At 50.7% G+C, this 18296-nt stretch overlaps 1 protein-coding gene across 1 annotated transcript in view; it reads left to right on the top strand.

Moving 5' to 3' along the window:
- Positions 1-8643: 8643 nt before the first annotated feature.
- NPAS1 (neuronal PAS domain protein 1) overlaps positions 8644-18296 on the top strand; it is a 39511-nt gene continuing 29858 nt past the window's right edge. Inside the window, exons 1-3 of the mRNA XM_087876482.1 lie at positions 8644-8938; positions 15734-15926; positions 17424-17662. Coding sequence (XP_087732608.1) covers positions 15835-15926; positions 17424-17662 — 331 coding nt within the window. The 5' untranslated portion in view covers positions 8644-8938; positions 15734-15834. The remainder of the gene's footprint in view (positions 8939-15733; positions 15927-17423; positions 17663-18296) is intronic.

Genomic DNA, 18296 nt, shown 5'->3' with positions numbered 1-18296 from the left:
ATGTTCCCTAGTTGGGTCATGAAAGGTTTGCAAGAAAACCACCCAACTCTTTGGAGGACACCAAGGACCCCTCGTTTCAACCCTGAGCTACAAATATTCTCCTTTATTGATTGAATTAATTAGAAGGAAGCAGGAGCAAGGGAGGAATCGCAATGTAAAAAGGCAAGGCTTCAATAGGATGGGTGCGACCATCATGTGAGCTTGGTTTGAAAGAAAGCTGAGGTGACCTCTCAATTTGTGGATGCCATCAAAACTCCACATGCCTGCCTCTTGTGGGTCTGTTAGGAGGGTGAAATGAGGAAGAGGTTAGAATGCAGGGGTCCTTCTGACCCACTTCAAATCCGAGAAAGCTACAAATTCAGTGAAATCCCCTAAAATTAGCTGTTGGACTTTCTGCTGCTGTTAAAAAACAATGTTCCAGTTTCAGGCCTAAAATCCATTCGGGCTGCTTTTACTGACCGACTTAACTCCGGCTGACCTTTTGCCAAACCTGCTCCTTTGCTGGCTGCCCCTCCCCTCACCCTACTCTCTTATGATCCCCCTCTCTGGTTGCATCATTCCCTTCCCTGTTTATTAATCTCAGCCAGTCCCAGTGATTTGCTTGAGTGACCGGCTTTCTAGTTAATTAAATATTTTGCTTTGTAGAATTGCACCCAGCAATTAGGAAGCTTATATCCCTCTCTCCTCACACCCCCCACCACCCCACCCCCAGTGAATGGAGGTGGGCGCGATCCTTTTGCTTCAGTGCACCAGAAAAGGATGCGGTCACAATTAAGCAGCTGCAACCCTATTATTAATATACTGCTCTGCCCACAAAAATCATGGTGAGCTAAGTGGTTTGTTTAAGGGCAGGTAGCTAATTGCTTAATTGATTACACATCCTGCCCATTTATCTAATTCGGCAGAGGGGCTCCTTCACAACATTGACGGGAAGGGCAGGATAAAATTTGGGCTTGTAGCCAACTCTTTGACTTTGCTGGTTAAGGATTAGGGGCACTGGAGTCTCTCCAGAGTTGGAGAAGAAGAGTCCGAGCTGGAAGGCGGAGTTAAACATGTCATAAGTTTGGAGTCGTCGTGCAGCCACAAGCAACTCAAGTCTGCCAATCCCCCCTCCCTCCCGTGAATTCCCTTGACCCTTATCTAGTGCTAATTTAACTTTGACCATTAGTTGACAGGTTTTTGTAAGCAAGTAGAATTTAATAACTTTTAGTGCTTTGAACTCAGTGTTCCTGATTCTTTGAGCCTGACACCAAGCCCAGAAGCCCTCCGTAAGTCAAAGGCTGATAGCTCTAACACCCCATTGACTTTGGGGAGGGGGCTTTCCTTGATGGCCATTTTTGCTTCTAAATGCATTTTCACAGTTCCTGTGTTGGAATCAAGTCTCGGAACTGAATTAACTCATAACCTGATCATCTCTTCTATTGGACTATTGCCATGCTCTCTAGAGAGTATAGAAGAGTACAGATAGTATTACAACTTACAGCAGTTCCCTTAAGTTACACAGGCACTGAAAAAAGTAGCTTACGACCACTTTTCACACTTAGTACTGTTGCAGCACCCCCTTGGATACATTCGGATCAGGGGTGAAATGCTCCCAGTTCGGACCGGATCACCCGATCCGGTAGTGATGGCGGCGGGTGGTTCGGAGAACCGGTAGCAAAAATCCCTGCCCCCCCCCCCACATGCCCAGCTGAGCCATGCAATCATCAGAGACTTTTTAAAAAAAAACTTTTAAAAGCATTTTTTCTACAACCTCTTCCAACGAAAATATGCTTTTAAAAGTAAAAAAAAAAAAAAAGCCTCTGATGATCGTGCAGCTCAGCTGGGATCGTCAGAGGTTTTTCAAAGCATTTTTTTCTGCAACCTCTCCCCCCCCCACCAAGCCACACCCACAGAACCGGTAGTAACAAATTTTACATTTCACCTCTGATTCGGATGCCTGCCAACTGACTCACATTTAAGACAGTCCCAGGGTCACGTGATCCCCTGTTGCGACCTTCCAACAACCAGAGTCAATGGGGAAGCCAGATTCACTTAACAACCATGTGACTAATTTAACAACTGCAGCAGTTCACTTAAGAAACGCAGCAAGAAAAGTTGTACAATGGGGCGAAACTCACTTGGCAAAGTGCTTTAAGGCAGGGAATACAGAAGCCTTTGATGTTTTTCAATCACTCTCAGTGTGTTATTCATCCCTCCTTCTCCTGCTAGAAAAGGAGGAGAATGCCCTTGAGTGTAAGCAGGCTGCATTGCTACTACCTGGTGCAAAGGAAAAGCAAACTACACTGCAAAGGTTGGATAATTTTAGACTTTGCTTTGCTCCCTTTTAGTGGGATTTTCATATCTGTTAGATGCAAAATAATTGTTCTGGAAGGTAAATGTGACATCTTGGGTGGGACAAGGGCTTTTTAAACCCCTGCTTAATGCAAGATTTTGTTTGTTTAAACATGAAGCAAGACCAGCTCTCCTTTCCCAGTTTCTTAATTTTCTTAATTTCAGGGTTTAAATCTTCAGGAGGAAAATGGGCGTTGCCTGCGAATTACCTGCATGCAAAAGGTGAATATCCAAATCGATGTTTATATGCTGCCATTAACTCAATGAAATGAGGTAACAATAGCCTTAATTCCCTTGAGGTAATTTGCTTTTAAATTACTTGGACTGGTAGCGTGCCATGTAGTTGCTTCCATAGCCAGCAGATGGCGCTATTGTTCAATTTTGCTACCTGTTGTGTACAGGTAACCTCATCCATCTCTTTATTCCCAAATTGGAATAAGAGAATACAGGAAGTCCTCGATTTACGACCACAACTGAGCCCAAAATCTGTGTTGCTATTTGTTACGAGACATTTGTTAAGTGAGTTTTGCCCCATTTTATGACCTTTCTTGCCAGGTTTATTAAGTGAATTGCTACCGTTTTTAAGTTAGTGACTCGGTTGTTAAGTGAACCCGGCTTCCCCATTGACTTTGCTTGTCAGGTGGTCGCAAAATGGGATCACGTGACCCTGGGACGCTGTGACCATCATAAGTATGAGTCAGTTGCCAAGTGTCTTAAGTTTGATCATGTGATCATGGGGATGCTACGAGGGTCATAAATCCCCTTTTTTTAGTGCTGTTATAACTTTGAACATCACTGAATGAACTGTTGTAAGTTGAGGACTACCAAAAAACAAAAGAAAATATAAATAAATAAAAATAAAAAATGAAGTGAAATGAAATAAAATAAAATAATAAAATAAAAATAATAAAATAAAATAAAATAAAATAATAAAATAAAATAAAATAAAATAAAATAAAATAAAATAAAATAAAATAAAATAAAATAAAATAAAATAAAATAAAATAAAAAAATCTTGTAACACCTTTTCCAACTACAGCAACTACAGTTAATTCTTTATTGAAAGGCACTGGCTTTTCTGAGCTGTAACTCACAAAATCAGACGCCTTTAAGAAAAAGGGTTAGTTGGAAAAAGGTGTTACAACAAGCCTCCCTCTAACTTTTTGGCTACCATAGACCAACATGGACTAACTTCCTCCACTATCCTGGGCTACAGAAACCCGGCTGGGGATGGAGGAAGATGCAGCCAGCTTCTTTGCAAATGTAAGTGATTGGTGCAGCAAATTCCTGCTGCCACCGGCCGCGGCCCCTCTCCTCCCTCTCCTGCCCGCTGGCTTGCCAGCCAAGCCCACCCAGCAGCGCAAGTGTTAACGGGGGTCAAGCACATGTCAGCAGCTGGCAGCGTCTGGAAACCGAACAGCCCCCCAAGAGATCCCCCTGACACGGCCGGGAAGCTGCTGACTGACAGCTACGGCTCAGCCGGTGTCAAAGGCCTCCCCAGCTGGGCCACAGGTCACGTTTGGGCCGGGTCCCTCAGGCAGGATGGGGAGGGGGCCTCCTGACACCCAGCCTGCCCCCCCTCCCCTGTGCATCACCGGACGCTCCCCTCTCTGGTTGGGCATGCATGCCACCGCTTGGAGGAGAGCTCTGCCACTTGCACAAATACACTCAAGAAGCCGCATCGCGGGGGGGGGGGAGGAGGAAGGAAGGAAGGAAGGAAAGAAGGGAACCCCCCCTCCCCATCTCTTCAGCAGCCAAAAGGTAGATGCAAAACCTGGAAGTGGCCCATCCTACCGGTTGCTCGATGGGGCTGAGGGGGGGGGGAAATCCAGCTCCCGAAATGGAAGGAATGTGGGGTGGGGGGGTTAAGGGGGGTGGGCGTTTTCTCTCCCACCCCCATTTGGGTCTCTGAAAAGTGCTTGGAGAAAAGGACTAATTTCCCCCCCCCCCAAAAAAACAACGGGTAGTCCTCGGCATATGGCCACAATTGGGACAGGAACTTCCATTGCTAAGCGAGATGGTTGTTAAGTGAATCGCATTCCATTTTCTCACCTCTTTGGCCCTGGTTGTTAAGTGAATCACTGCAGCTGTTAAGCGAACCTGGCTTCCCCGATGGATTTTCCTTCTTGGAAGCCGGCTGGGCAGGTCACAAATGGCGATCACGTCACACACACACACACACACACAAACACACCCACCCTGGGAGGCTGCAACCGTCGTCAGTACCTGCCAGTTTCCAAGCACCCAAATTCTGATCATTTGAACATGGGGATGCTGCGACGGTCGTAAGTGCGAGAACCAGCCATAAGTCACTTTCATGGTGACTTTGAACAGTCGCTAAATGAATAAGGAAGGGAAGGAAGGAAAGAAAGAAAAAGAAAAAAAGGAAGGAGAGAGGAAGGAACAGAAAGAAAAGAGAGGAAGGAAGGAAGGAGGAACAGAAAGAAAGAAAGAGAAAGAAAGATTGAAAGAGGAAAGAAAGAAAGGAACAGAAAAAAAGAAAGGAATGAAGGGAGAGAGAGAGAGAGAGAAAGAAAGAAATTAAGAAAGAAAGAAAAAGAAAGAAAGAAAGAAAGAAAGAAAGAAAGAAAGAAAGAAAGAAAAAGAAAGAAAGAAAGAAAGAAAGAAAGAAAGAAATTCCTATAATCTGAGCAAAGGTAGCTTTGCCAATTCCATTTTATTTCCCACGGCGTCTGCTTGGAACCTGCTTGGGGAGAAACATTTCCCTTTTGTGCCGCACATCAAGAAAAGACGGATTCTTTTAAAAAAACAATAACACCTCGGAATTGACAGCTGCCACGCCTGACATGTTGATTTGTCAAACGGGGAGAGGAAGGGGATGGAAGGAATCCAGCCCTGGGCATCAAAGGAGTGGGGCTATCCAATCTGCCCCCTCGCTCTACTCACCTCCATGGGGCTGCTGCTGATCTCTGCTCTCCCGAAGCCGTGACCTGTCAATCAAGCCCAGGATGACACGATGGGCCATCCTCGGCTATTGCGGCTGACAGATGTCCATTATCCGCTCATCTGCCAGCATTCCTATGTCCTGGGCTGCCAATCACCCCTTCTTACTTGCATGCATCAGGCCCAATTATGGGGGGAGGGGGCGGGGCAGGGAGATAAACGCAGGACACCCCTTCCTCTGCTTCCCCTCCGCTCTTCGGGTTTCGGGTGGAGCCTGAATCCGACCGCATCCTGGCTCCAGCTGCCTCCATCTCACCAGCCTCCATTGGCCAGACCATCAACTGGATTGATTTAACAAATGGCTGTCCAATCTCTTCTTAAAAGCCTCCAGTGATGGAGCGCCCACAACTTCTGGTGGCAAGTAGTTCCACTGGTTAATTGTTTTAACTGTCAGGAAATTTCTCCTTAGTTCTAGGTTGCTTCTCTCCTTGATTGGTTTCCATCCGTTGCTTCTTGTCCTGCCTTCAGGTGCTTTGGAGAATAGGTGGACCCCCCCCTCTTCTTTGGGGCAGCCCCTCAAATACTGGAAGACTTCTATCAATCACCCTATTCCTTCTTTTCATTAAACTAGACATACCCAATTCCTGCAACCGTTCTTCGTTTCCTTCCTTCCTTCCTTCCTTCCTCTTTATTTGTATCCTGCCTTTATTATTTTTTTTACAAATAACACAAGGCGACAAACATATCCAACACGTCTTCCTCCTCCTATTTTTCCCCCAGCAACAACAACTCTGCAAGGTGGGCTGAGTTGAGAGAGAGAAGGACTGGCCCAAAGTCACCCAGGAAGCTTTCATGCCTAAGGTGGGACTTGAACTCACTACCGCTTTCTAACCTGGTGCCTTAAACCACTAGACCAAACTGGCTCTTTTTTTTTTTTTTGCTTGTAAATTTTAATTTGTTTTTAACTTTGGTTCTCTGCTATGTTTTGATTCCTGCATTTATAGGGTTGTCTTATTAATTAAACTGAATTAATAAAATTAAATTTATTTGCTGCCCATTTCTCCTTGGGGCTAATCTAGGCACTTTATGCCGTAATTGGGCTGTTATAAACAGCATATTATTATGCAATTATGATGCCTCTGTAAAGCGCCTACAGTTACTTAGGTGAGATGGTGGGTGTAGAAATTAAACAAACAAATAAATTTATTTTCCAAAGCTCCCAAGGGGGAGGGGGAGAAGCTATTAAGGAAAAAGGAGAATCTGAGCTTGAAATAAGGAGGGTTTTCCTGACCTGAGAGCCTCCAGGGGTCAAAGGGGCTCCGTCCTTGGAGGGTTTTGAGCAAAGGTGGACCAGCCATTTGCCTGAGGAAGCCTGAGGATTTCTACTCTGGGCAGAGGGGTTGGGCTAGATGACCTCTAAGATCTCTTGCAAACCCAGGCTTCTAGGCTGCTTCTGAGATAATTTGTTTGTGCAAATTTGGACAGAGGCTGATCTTCTCTGCCATGCCATCTATTTATTGAAGCTAGCTCCCAAAGGCTTTACTTGACCCTGCTGTTTAGCCACGCTGGCATCCTCTCGGTTGCCTCAGTTTTCAGCCATCCTAGCCCAGTTTCCATTTTTTAAAAAATCCCTCCCTCCCAGGAAGAAGCAATCAATCTATATATATATATATATATATATTCTCGTGACCTGTGCCCCGTGAGCCTCCGTGGACCGACCTCTTGGCCTAGCTCAGAGAAGGAGTTTGAGCTGGAGGGAATCAAACGGAGGAGACTGCAAGGAGGAAAAAGAAAACGAAAGAAAAACCATGAATGTTTTATCTTTCCTTTGAATGATGGCCAACGCATGTGAATTTGAAGAGCTGCGCATAAAACCGAAAATGAAATTCTTTGTCCTGCTAACCAAGGAAGAATCCGTCCATTCTCAGATCTGGATGGACGTTCGCCTGAGAATCCTTGAAAAAAATCAAATGTGACAAGATTCTAACAAAATGTGGACTTTCTTTGCCAGATCATGAGGATTGGAAAGGGTCATGCCAGCCTTTTTTAATATATATATATTTATATATCTTTTAAAAAGATTCTGATCCAGGCCAGCCTTTTGTGGGGAAATCGGTGGCTTTGTGGCTCAAAGCAGAAGGTCGGACATGGGTTCAAGAGACGCCTTGTTGCCATCCCTTTGCAACAGGTAAGTCCTGCCTCACTCAGTCCACAGAGTGTGGTACGAGTGTCACACATATTGTGGGTCTCGGCTGCCTTCAGAGGCAGGTGGACTGGACTCTCGGAGATGGGGGCCACTCTTAGCAGGTCTTTAATGGGGAGGGGGGCAGAGCTGGGAAAGCAGAGGTCTACCTAATCAATCCCCCCCTGCTGCAAGGAACCACTCTCGGGGGCCCAAAGATGAGGGCCCTCCCATAAGCCATGGCTTAGAGACCCACGGAAGGTGCCAAGTGCAATCAGTCACCCGTGCAGGTGGGATCCTGGATCTCCCACCTCCCCACCTTCTGCAGAGACTTCTTTGCAAGTTGGGTCTGATCCCCTGAGATTAAAGTGTGGGGGGTGGGGGCTGGCTGGGTGAAGGCAGAAGTTCTCCCCTGCGCCCCCACTTCCAAGACTCGGGTCGATTTTGAAGCCACCCTAGTTTCCTGTTGTCGGGCCAACTCGGGTGGGTTTCCTACACCCCGTTCACACGTGCATCGCTCTCTTCTTGCGTGCAGGATGCCGGCGGGGGTCTCTGCGGCTGTTGGGCTTCCTCCAGCCCTGTTCCCTCGTCAGCCCGCTCGGCTGGCCGGCGCCTCCCGCCTGCCTCCCCCCCACCCTTGCGGGCTGCCCACCGGCGGCTGGAGGCGCAACGTGGCGCCCGCTGCTCTTCGCCCGGGAAAGCGCCAGCCGGGCGGCGGGAGAGGAGGGGAGACGGGCTGCTGCCGAGCCCGACCGACCCGTGACGGAGGAGCCCCGCCGGCTGCCCGGAGGCAGCGGTGGGCGGCCAGCCCCAGGCGGGGGCGGCGGAGGCGGGGGTCGCGCGGCTGGCGGTGAGTCTCGCCCGGAGGCGCCCCCCGAGCACGTGGCGGGAAGGGCGGAGTTGGGGGCTGGGGGCGCCATCGGGAGAGTCGGGGGTCGCGGGCCGAGCGGAGGGGAGAAGGAGGAGCCGGCGGGGGGGGAAGAGTTAAGCCCCCCCGAGGGAAGGGAAGGGAAGGGAGGACCCTCCTCCGGCAGCCTTTGTGGGGAGGGGGCCGGCGCGCCTGCGATGGGCTGCGGGGAGGCGGACGGAGCGCCCCGGGCTGGCGGGGGAAGTTTGCCGGGGAGGCGGCGGGGGTCGCGGCGGCTCGGGGACCCCCGGAGGCGCTTCCTGCCCTGATGCGGCTCCAGCTCCGGCGGCCGTAGGGGATGTGCCGGGCGCCGATCGGGGTCGGGGGGCTTCGGGTCGGGCGCTCTGCCCCCCGCCGATGGGGTCAGTCCGGGTGAGAGAGACCCTGGCCCGCGAGGAGGAAGGAGGGAGGGAGGGGAAGGAAGGAGAGAGAGCGGCCGAAGGGCCTCCGCGATGCCCGGGCATCCAGCGGTGGGTTCGGGAAGTCTGGCACAGCTGGCGGGCGCCCGGTTGGGGAAGCTGGTCCTTCGGAGGCAAGGTGGAGCCCCCAGCGGCAAAGAGGCTTCCCCGCGGCTTGCGCGACTCTCTCCGGCGGCTCTTCGGCGGAGGAAGGTGAGTCGGAGCGGGGCTTGGCGGTGCCTCGGGGTGGTTTGCGTGTCTCTTTGTGTGTTGGTGCGTGCGTGGTAGTAAACTTGCAGGCTCTTTGCCGCGATCCCGCCACCTGCATTGTCTACACGACACCCATGCTGATTATACCTGGGAAAGGGGAGGGGGCGGTCTGGTCTCCTCACCTTCCTCCGTGCCAAGCTGGCAACTGGGCAATGGATGCATTTGGAACACGGGCTGTGTCGGCATCCAATACAACCTGCCCATACTAGAAATCTGCGTTTAACTGGGTGAAGAAGCTACAACTCCCTCTCTCTCTCTCTCTGCTGGTGCCAGGCGCTTGCCCACAGCTCTCTCTATGCCCTCCATTGGGTCAAGGGGTCAATTGCAAATGACTCTGTGGCCAAATTTGGGAGCCGCCAGCCTTGACTGGGTGATCTGGGAGAGTTAGATTAGGCTGGTTGAGTGGTCAGGGAAAGGCACTCTGCATACCCTCAGAGGCATTCTTTACCTTGCTGGAAATTTGCCAGAGGCAACAGGTGCCAGCTTGCTTTCGGCAACCGCTGAAGGCCAAGGGAGGGGGGAAACTGAGGCAGCGCCTGCTACCGCGGCTGCTCTGGATGACAAGCAGCTTTTTCCACAATCCCTTCCGGGAGTTGTCAGGGCATGAATGAAGAAGCCAAAACTTGGGGTTCTGCAGCCCCTCCTCGATCCAAGACCGTTTCTTCTGGCAAAAGACCCTGGACCCCGGCCTTGGGAAAGGATGGCCTTGACCCCCAAAGGCACAGCAGGTCAGACAAAGGTGAATCAGATCTGCAATCTAAGGGGGGGCGCACATTCTGGAAGATCCAGGGGTGAATTGGGGAGGGGGGCTGTCTGTCTGGGGTGCTTGTCTGGAGAGGGGGGGCACAGCTTGGTCAAAGAAATGGGCCTTTGCGAAACCAGTTCGAAATAGCCTTCCCTGTCTGTGGAGGAAATGATTTTTAAGGTTTAAAAGAAAGAAATAATTTGCAGACTCGGTTTCAAGTTTTTTGAACTGATCCTGGTTGGCAAAAATGGGTCTCTGCTGGTTATGCGGTTTTTGGTGGCAGCTCGGTGACAACTGGAGAGAGCTCAAAATAGGGGAACCTTGAGATCGCCGAACCGGTAGGCTCTTTTATTGATCCCCACCCACCCAAGGATTGGTGGAAATGGTTGAGGTTGGATGATCAAAGCAGATCCTCACTTCCTTCCTCCTTTCAGAGGGCTCCTCGGGAGCTGCCATTGATTAGAGCTGTTTCTGGAAAATAAACTTATTTCTTTTGGGGGAGAAGATCCCCAATTGTTCACTGACACCCCCCACCAAAAAAAAAGGATCTTCGGCTTGGAAGGATATCCTGAAACCGAATTGCAAGGTTGCATGCACTAAATTCCTCTTTTTATTTTTTTTTATTGCAAAAATTTTGTGTGCCATTTCAGCTTCCTTCACCCGCCTGGGCAGCTGAAAGAACTTGTGTTTGGCTGTAGAATTTGGGCAGAAGGTCTGATTTGCAGGCGGTTGCATTGAAAAAGGGCCCTTTGGAAGCCCCCCAGGGAGAATGGTGAAATGGGTGTTGGAGGCCCCACAAGACTGAAATAGGACCTTGGAAGGGCTAAATATTAGTTCTGCCTGCTGTTTCTTTCCACCTCACCCAAATTCTTACGTTAAACGGGGTTGGCCGGCTTTTGAAACTCCGCAAGATATATATCCCACCCACCCACCCATCTCTCCAATCCCAAAGGGGGTCCAGTCCTGTGAGTGGGGTTTGGTTTGGTTCTTTGTATGTGATTTCGAGAGGGGAGGGGGGGCTCCATCCGGGCACCGCTAAGCACCATTGAAAATGGGTTTGGGGTCTTGCTTGGCTGAGCGGTTTCAGAGGGCCAAAAAAACGAGAAGGATTTGACAGGAGCAAGTCTGTCCCCAGTGAAACATTTTCCTTCGATTCTCCAGCCCCCCACCAAGGAGGGATGAGCCAGAAGGCAGCCTGCTTGCTCCCCCCACTCAACCCCTGTGGGGTCAGGTGGCTTGGGCTGCAGACCTAAAAGGTCATCCTGCAGCATCTGGGCCCCAATATTCGTGGGGTGGAGCTGATGAGTAAGGAATTTGGTGCAGGAACTCCTGTGCAGGAGAGAGGAGTGAGATGGACAGGAGAGATTCGGAGCCGAGAAGGCCTGAGAGGTCAGGCTTGAGCCACGCTAACCAACGTGGTCGCCACCGGTGAGCCGAAATTCTGCAGAGGCGAGAGCTGTGTGGTCACACGCTCCGTCCCTCTTCTGCTCTTTCCAATCTGCTGGAGGATGGACGGGGGCTGGGGGGAAAGAAGAGAGCACGGAAGGAGGTATCCTTCAAAAGGGCTGGCTGGCTGGCTGGGGGTCGCAGCAGGAATACTTCAAAGCCCCCCATTCACTTGGCGACCCACTTCCGAGTAAGTTTGAGTTGCTACTTTGCCATTTGGGAGGTGAGGGGGGGGAGGTTTCATTTCAAAGGCTGCTTGCCTTTGGGTGTAGACGGCGTGGGTTCAAATCCTCCTCGTCGGGGTGGGGGGGGTGGGGTTGGCACAATCCTCAGCTGGAAGCAGGAGTGCTCCTGTGAACCCCACGGTTGTGGGGTTTTCGACCCGTTTGGGGAGTGAGTGGGGGTGGGTGTCTTGGCAGGTCAGTTTCAGAGAGTTGCAGGCATTCGGGTCAGCTCTGCCTGCAGTTGCCCGGTGCGTGTTTGAGGGCACCCCCCTTGCTTTCTCCCCCCCTGCCCCCCTTTGAAAATCTGGGAACCACGAGATGATCCGAGAGATCAGTTCGCTGGGAGAAAGTCCTGGGCCGTGGAAACGTGGCTCTGTGCTGTTTGGAATGTAATCTGGGTGCATCAGAAAAGGTTCCACCCAACCCCTCTCTTTGCTCCTTCAGCCGAGGATCAGGAAAACATGGAATTTTTTTCAGACTGGCACATTTTATTGAAAGACAGAAGCTTCAGGGCAAAAGCCTCCAAAGTCTTTGAATAGACTTTGGAAAGATGCAACCAGATTCTTTCAGATTTGGGGTACCAAGACGGCTCTCCTAGCATCCTGCCAACTGCGGTTAAGTTTCAACCTCTTCCTTGTGGCCACCCTCTGAAAGGCAAGTCTGCGTGGACCCCCCATCTCTTCCCCTTCGCCCCCTTCCAAATGGGGGCTGAGGCTCTCTTTATAATCCCTAATTTGCCTTCCCCCCCCACACACTCCCGCTGCTCTCCTGCCCCTGCCTCCCCCCTCCCCAAGTGTGCCTTTGCAAAGTTTCAGGACTCCGCAGAGCGCGGGAGGGCCTTCGCCCCCTGCCCCCTTTTGCCCTGCCCGAGCTTGCAAAGGTGGCTAGCCAAGCTCCGGAGGCTGCCCATTGGTATGCGCCAGGCGGCGTGTCTATTGATGATCTCCATTTTATATGCGCAAGAGGCGTGGGTTTTGTATTGGTATGGGAGACGGGGTGCGAGTGCAGTTGTGCGTGCCTCCGGATCGGTATGCGTGGGCGCTCGCGCATTGGATGCGTGGGGAGGGGGACGGAGGGAGGACGGGTGGCCCGTGGCGGGTTCGTCGGCTGGCAAAAGGGTCTGGTACGCGTGCCAGGCTGAGACAGGTGCAGGTTGCAAGCGTGTCGCCGTCCGTGGCAAACAGGCTTTCCATCTTCCTGGCTTCGTGTCAGGTTGTTGAACAGTTTTCCTACGGCCTCGCTCCGTTAGGTAACGTTCGTCCTGGGAATGTCATTCTCTCTCGGAGTTGAGAAGTAAGTGACAGGCGCTTCCTGTCTTGATTTATTTGCGATTGAAGCGATGAAGAAGCAGGAAGGGCCAACGGTCCATTGCCATTCTGCAGAGATCTCCGGCCCTGAAGTCTGGGTCGCCCACTTTCCTGGTGCTAACAGGGGGCAAAGACCCCCTTAGCCAGGAAGGCTGCCCCTCCCGCCTTACCCCTTGCTGGGGAAGGGGGGAAGCATCTGGTTATCCAACCCTCACCGTAAATAGGCGAAGGGACCCCACATCTGTGACGGAAAGCAACCAGCTACTCCGGTGGGAGCTGCAAATTCTGGCTGTCTTAAAACATGTTGATTCTGGATCTGTGATCTCACATTTGGTGGCAAATTAAGAACTTCAGAAGAGCAGTTTGGTCAGGTTAGGGTTAGGGTTAAGATTAGGGTTAGGGTAGGTTGCTTCCGTTGGGGGTCTCCCTGTTTTCACAGGGAGAACAACTTGCCTCCAGAAGTTGTGGGTGCTCCCAACACTGGAGGTTTTTAAGAAGGGATTGGACAACCATCTGTGTGAAATGCTATAGGGTTTCCTCCTGAACGGGGGGTTGGACTAGAAGATCTCAAGGGTCCCTTCTAACTCTGTTATTCTGTAATCAGGAATAAAGGCGAGAGAAATGGGCCTTCTCAGCCAAGAGTCACTTTAGTGCATTTAACTGTTGATGGATGCAGCCTCGTCGCTTGGGGAAAATTGGCTCACAGACCACTCTTGCGTCTCGACGGGCTGCAAACTCTTGTTGGTGAATTTTATTGCGACGATTGCATCTCTGCCTTGAAGTTTGCTGCTCGAAGAGCCGGTTTCTGGATTGCTCCTCTGATTGTTCGGGGAAAGCTTGGGAGAAACAGTGAATTCGTATCCTAAATTTCCGGAGCTTTGAGTTTCCAGATTCAGGATTTACAGGTCGTTCTCAATTTACGATCATAAACAGGGATCAGCGTCTCCATTGCTAAGCAAGGTGGTTGTTAAGCGAGTTGCTCCCGATTTTATGATTTTTTTGCCTGGTTGTTAAATGGATTGTGTGGTTGTTAAGTGAATCTGGCTTCCCGTGTTCAGTTTGCTTGTCGGAAGACAGCTGTGGTGATCACGCGACTCTGTAATCAGCGTGCCGGTTGCCAGGTGCCCGAAGTTTGATCACGTGATGATGGGGATGCTACAACGGTCATAAGTGTGAGGACCGTCACTTTTAAGTCACTTTTTTCAGTGCCGGCTGGGGAATTCTGGGAGCTGAAGTCCCCAGGTCTTAAAGTTAGCAAGAACAGATCTAAAACCATCTTAAAAATTCAAACAATTCCACGAAGATCCGGGTGCAGTCCGTTTAAGCTTGCAATCATACCCCACAAAGGGTTCAGATACACGTCTTCTGAACCCGGAAGCTCAGTTTTGTCGATGGCTGCTTGTCGTTTATACAGGTAGTCCTCAGCTTACGACCACAGATGAGCCCAACATGTCTGTTGCTAAGCGAGACATTTGTTCAGTGAGTTTTTGCCTCATTTCACCACCTTTCTTGCCAAAGTTCTTAAGTCAGTCCCCCGGACATTAAGTAAATCTGGCTTCACTTAAAGGGGATTACATGACCCCACCCCCCCAGAGACCCCGCAGCCGTCATAAATATGAGCCAGTTGCCAATCTGTCTGAATTTCGTGACCGCAGGAATCTGCAATGGTCATAAGTGTGAAAAACGGCCACGTGTCCCTTTTTTCAGTGCCGTTGTAACTTCGAATGGTCCCTAAGTGAAACGTTGTAAGTTGAGGACTGCCTGTACTCTCTTCCTCCCTCCGTGAACCACAAAAAAAAAAAACCCTTGCCCACATTTGCCATGCAAAAGGGGAAACTCCTAAGTGGCAGCAGAGAGGGCAAAAGGGCTGAGTACGGGTCCTGAGTGCGAAACACTTGAAGATGCTGCTCCTTCCATGCCATTTTCCCGAAAGACGGAAGCCACAGGAACAAATTCCTCAGTTTGCCGCTGGTGAAAAGCAGAAGGGCAACTCTCCAGCTCTCTGATGGGGAGGAATTCAAGGGGTGTATTATTATTATTATTATTATTATTGTTTTTTAAAAAGAAAGGCTGATTAGCCATCCTCGGAATTTTAACAGATTGCTGATTTCTTTCCACAGGCGCCTAATTCTAAAATCTCGACTGGAGGGTCTTTTTGAGATAATTGGGAAAAGCGAGGCCTGGAAACCAGTCATTAAGCAATTTCAGAATGCCACCGACTGTTATCAGAAAATATTTTTCTTCGTGCCGTTCCCCCCAAAAAAGGATAATAATTAATGTAGCAAGAAAAAAAAAAGCATCTTCTAAACACCCGGCTCTTCCTCTCCCCCTCCCAAGCATAAGGACTAGAAACTTGAGGGTTTCCCCCCCACCCTTTGATCAGGAGCTCAGAACCCCTGCATGCTTGCTAGGGAATTCTGGGAGTTGAAGTCCACAAAGTTTCCAATTAAGTAGCGTTTAGTGACTGTTCAAAGTTACAGCAGCACTGAAAAAAAGTGAATTAGGATGGTTTTTCACACTATCACAATTCGGATTGGCAACTGACTCGTATTTACGACGGTGGTAACATCCCGGGATCACGTTTATTTAATAATTATTTAATTTAATAATTTTTAATTGATGTTTGTCTTGTGTTTTTAAATAGGCTGTACACCTCCCTGAGTCCTTCAGGAGAAGGGCGGTATAGAAATAAAATTATACTTATACTTATAAGTATAATTCCAATATAAATTGGAAATTAAATTAAATTAAATTAAATACTTATACGTGATCCCCCTTTGGCAACCTTCTGTCAAACCAAGTCAATGGGGGGGGGGGGAGCCAGATTCACTTAACAACGGGTTACTCACTTATCAACGGCAATGTTTCACTTAACCACTAGGTCAAGGAAAGGTCATAAACTGGAGCAAAACTCAGCAAACGTCTCACTTAGCAGCGGGAATGTTGGGCTCAATTGTGGTCATAAGTCGAGGACTAAGAGAAAGAGATGTGACAGGGACTTTCCCCCACCCCCCAGGTCTTTCAGGAGGCTGCGTCCGTGAAGGGCATCAGTGACCGGAGGACCTTCTAAGTGACCTCGTGTGTCCAGCGCCAGTCGGATGGTCCCCGCTGGGCACCATGGCCTCCCTCTACGGCAGCGAGCTCAAGTGCGTCAGCGTAGAGTGGGATTTGCTGCAGGGGCTGCTGGTCAAGAACCAGCCGGTGCCCTGGTAAGTTGGCATCCGGTGGGCATTGGGCTGGGTGGCCGAGAGCTTGTATTTTGTCCCCTTAGACCAGTGTTTCTCAACCTCGGGCAGGTGAAGATGGGCGGACTTCAACTCCCAGAATTCCCCAGCTGGCAACGCCAGCTGGGGAATTCTGGGAGTTGAAGTCCGCCCATCTTCACCTGCCCGAGGTTGAGAAACACTGCCTTAGACCCTGGCATGCTCTCTCAGCCTACCTCAAAGGGCTGTTTGGAAGGTCGGAGGGCTGCTGGGACCCTTCTTGTGGGCATAGACCCCCTCGGGGGGAACGATGGAGGTGTGAGGTGGGCAGCTTTGGAGGGGCCGGGTTGGGGGAGGGGCTGTCATAGCTCAGAAAGGAAGGGGGAGATAAACGGGAGGAAGCTGGACTGGAACCCAAGCCCTGTCCGGGGCTGCCAGATTGAGGCAGGAGGGGGGGGCACCCCAAAATCTTATTTTGGGGAGTTGCAAGGGAAGCTTGAGTACGCCTGCCTGGGTGGCTTTCCTCTAGGGACAAGGGCAGTTGGAGGCACCCGGTTTTGGCAGTTCTGGTATTTTTACCCAAAAGGGGGGCATGGGGGGCATTGGGAAAAAGAGCCCCCGACTCTCCTATCTTTCCATATCTCAAGGTGGCCCATTTAGTCGGCTGTTTGGTAGAAAAAGGTGAGCGATTTATGATGCTGTGTTTAAATTCCCGGGACCGGTATATGTCTAGATAGTCTTGGACTACAGCTCCCATCATCCCTGACTGAGCTGACTGGGGTGCATGGGAGTTGGAGGACCACTGACCTTTTCTCCCTTAGCTCAGCTTATTTTCCTGCCTCCCTCTTTTCCTTCTTTCCTTCCTTCCCTCCCACCTCCCCGCCCACTTCCTTTTCTCTTTTCCTCCCTTCCATCTCTCCTCCTCCTTCCTCCCTCCATCCTCCCTTCTTCTTCCTTCTTTCTCTTCCTCCCTTTTCTTTTTCTCCTCCCTCCTTCCCTCTTTCTCCCTCCTTCTTTCTCTCCCTCCCTTCTCTTTCTCCTTCCTTCCTCCCTCCCCCTTCCTTTTTTCTCTTTCTCCCTTTTCTCTTTTTCCTCCCTCCTTCCCTTTCTCCCTCCCTCCTTCTTTCTCTCCCTCCCTTCTCTTTCTCCTTCCTTCCTCCCTCCCCCTTCCTTCTTTCTCTTTCTCCCTTTTCTTTTTCTCCTCCCTCCTTCCCTCTTTCTCCCTCCTTCTTTCTCTCCCTCCCTTCTCTTTCTCCTTCCTTCCTCCCTCCCCCTTCCTTCTTTCTCTTTCTCCCTTTTCTCTTTTTCCTCCCTCCTTCCCTCTTTCTCCCTCCTTCTTTCTCTCCCTCCCTTCTCTTTCTCCTTCCTTCCTCCCTCCCCCTTCCTTCTTTCTCTTTCTCCCTTTTCTTTTTCTCCTCCCTCCTTCCCTCTTTCTCCCTCCTTCTTTCTCTCCCTCCCTTCTCTTTCTCCTCCCTTCCTTCTTTCCTTCCTCCCTTCCCCCAGCCTGCAGGCTCTACGGAAGGAAAAATCCCGCAACGCAGCTCGTTCCCGCCGAGGCAAGGAAAACTTCGAGTTTTACGAACTGGCCAAGCTCCTGCCGCTGCCCGGCGCCATCACCAGCCAGCTGGACAAGGCCTCCATCGTCCGTCTCACCATCACCTACCTGAAGATGCGCACCTTTGCCCTCCAGGGCGACCCCCCCTGGACCCTGCGGGCAGAGGCCCCGGCCCCGGCGGGCAACGGTGGGTGCAGGGGGCTCATGCGGGGAGAGAGGGGCAGGGGACGGGATGGGACAGGCAGGGGGCTTGGAGTGGACGGTGGGCAACCTGAGCTGCAGAGCTACAGAAGGGAGCTGGGGGGGGGGGGCAGAGTGAAAGCCCGAATTTTATTGCAAGTAAAACGAAAAAGAGAGCAAGGTTGGGGAATGCTCCAGACTACAATTTGGGAGATCCCGAGTTCTAATCCTCCTCTCGGCATGGACGCAGCTGGGTGATCCTGAGCCAGCCACTCTTTCTCAGCCCTTAGGAAGATGGCAATGGCCAAACTACAGGGAGTCCTAAACCGAGGACCCCAATTGAGCCCAAAACCTCCATCCCTAAGCGAGGCATTTGTTCAGTGAGTTGTGCCCCATTTTACGACCTGCCTTGAGGCAGCTGTTAAGTGAGCAGCACGGTTGTTAAGTGAATCTGGCTTCCCCGTTGACTTGGCTGGTCAGAAGGTCGCAAAAGGGGACACCGCGACCGTCATAAATACGAGTCAGTTGTCAATCATCTGAATTTTGATCATGTGACGAAGGGATGTTGCAACGGTCGTAAGTGTGGGAAATGGTCCTAGGTCTCTTTTTTCAGCGCCGTCGTAAGTTCAAACGGTCCCTAA

This window comes from Pantherophis guttatus, chromosome 10 (genome assembly GCF_059756535.1).
Source record: "Pantherophis guttatus breed Tessera chromosome 10, ASM5975653v1, whole genome shotgun sequence".
Lineage (NCBI taxonomy): Eukaryota > Metazoa > Chordata > Lepidosauria > Squamata > Colubridae > Pantherophis > Pantherophis guttatus.
The sequence above is the reverse complement of the archived record's forward strand: the minus strand, read 5'-3'. Positions and strand labels throughout refer to the sequence as shown.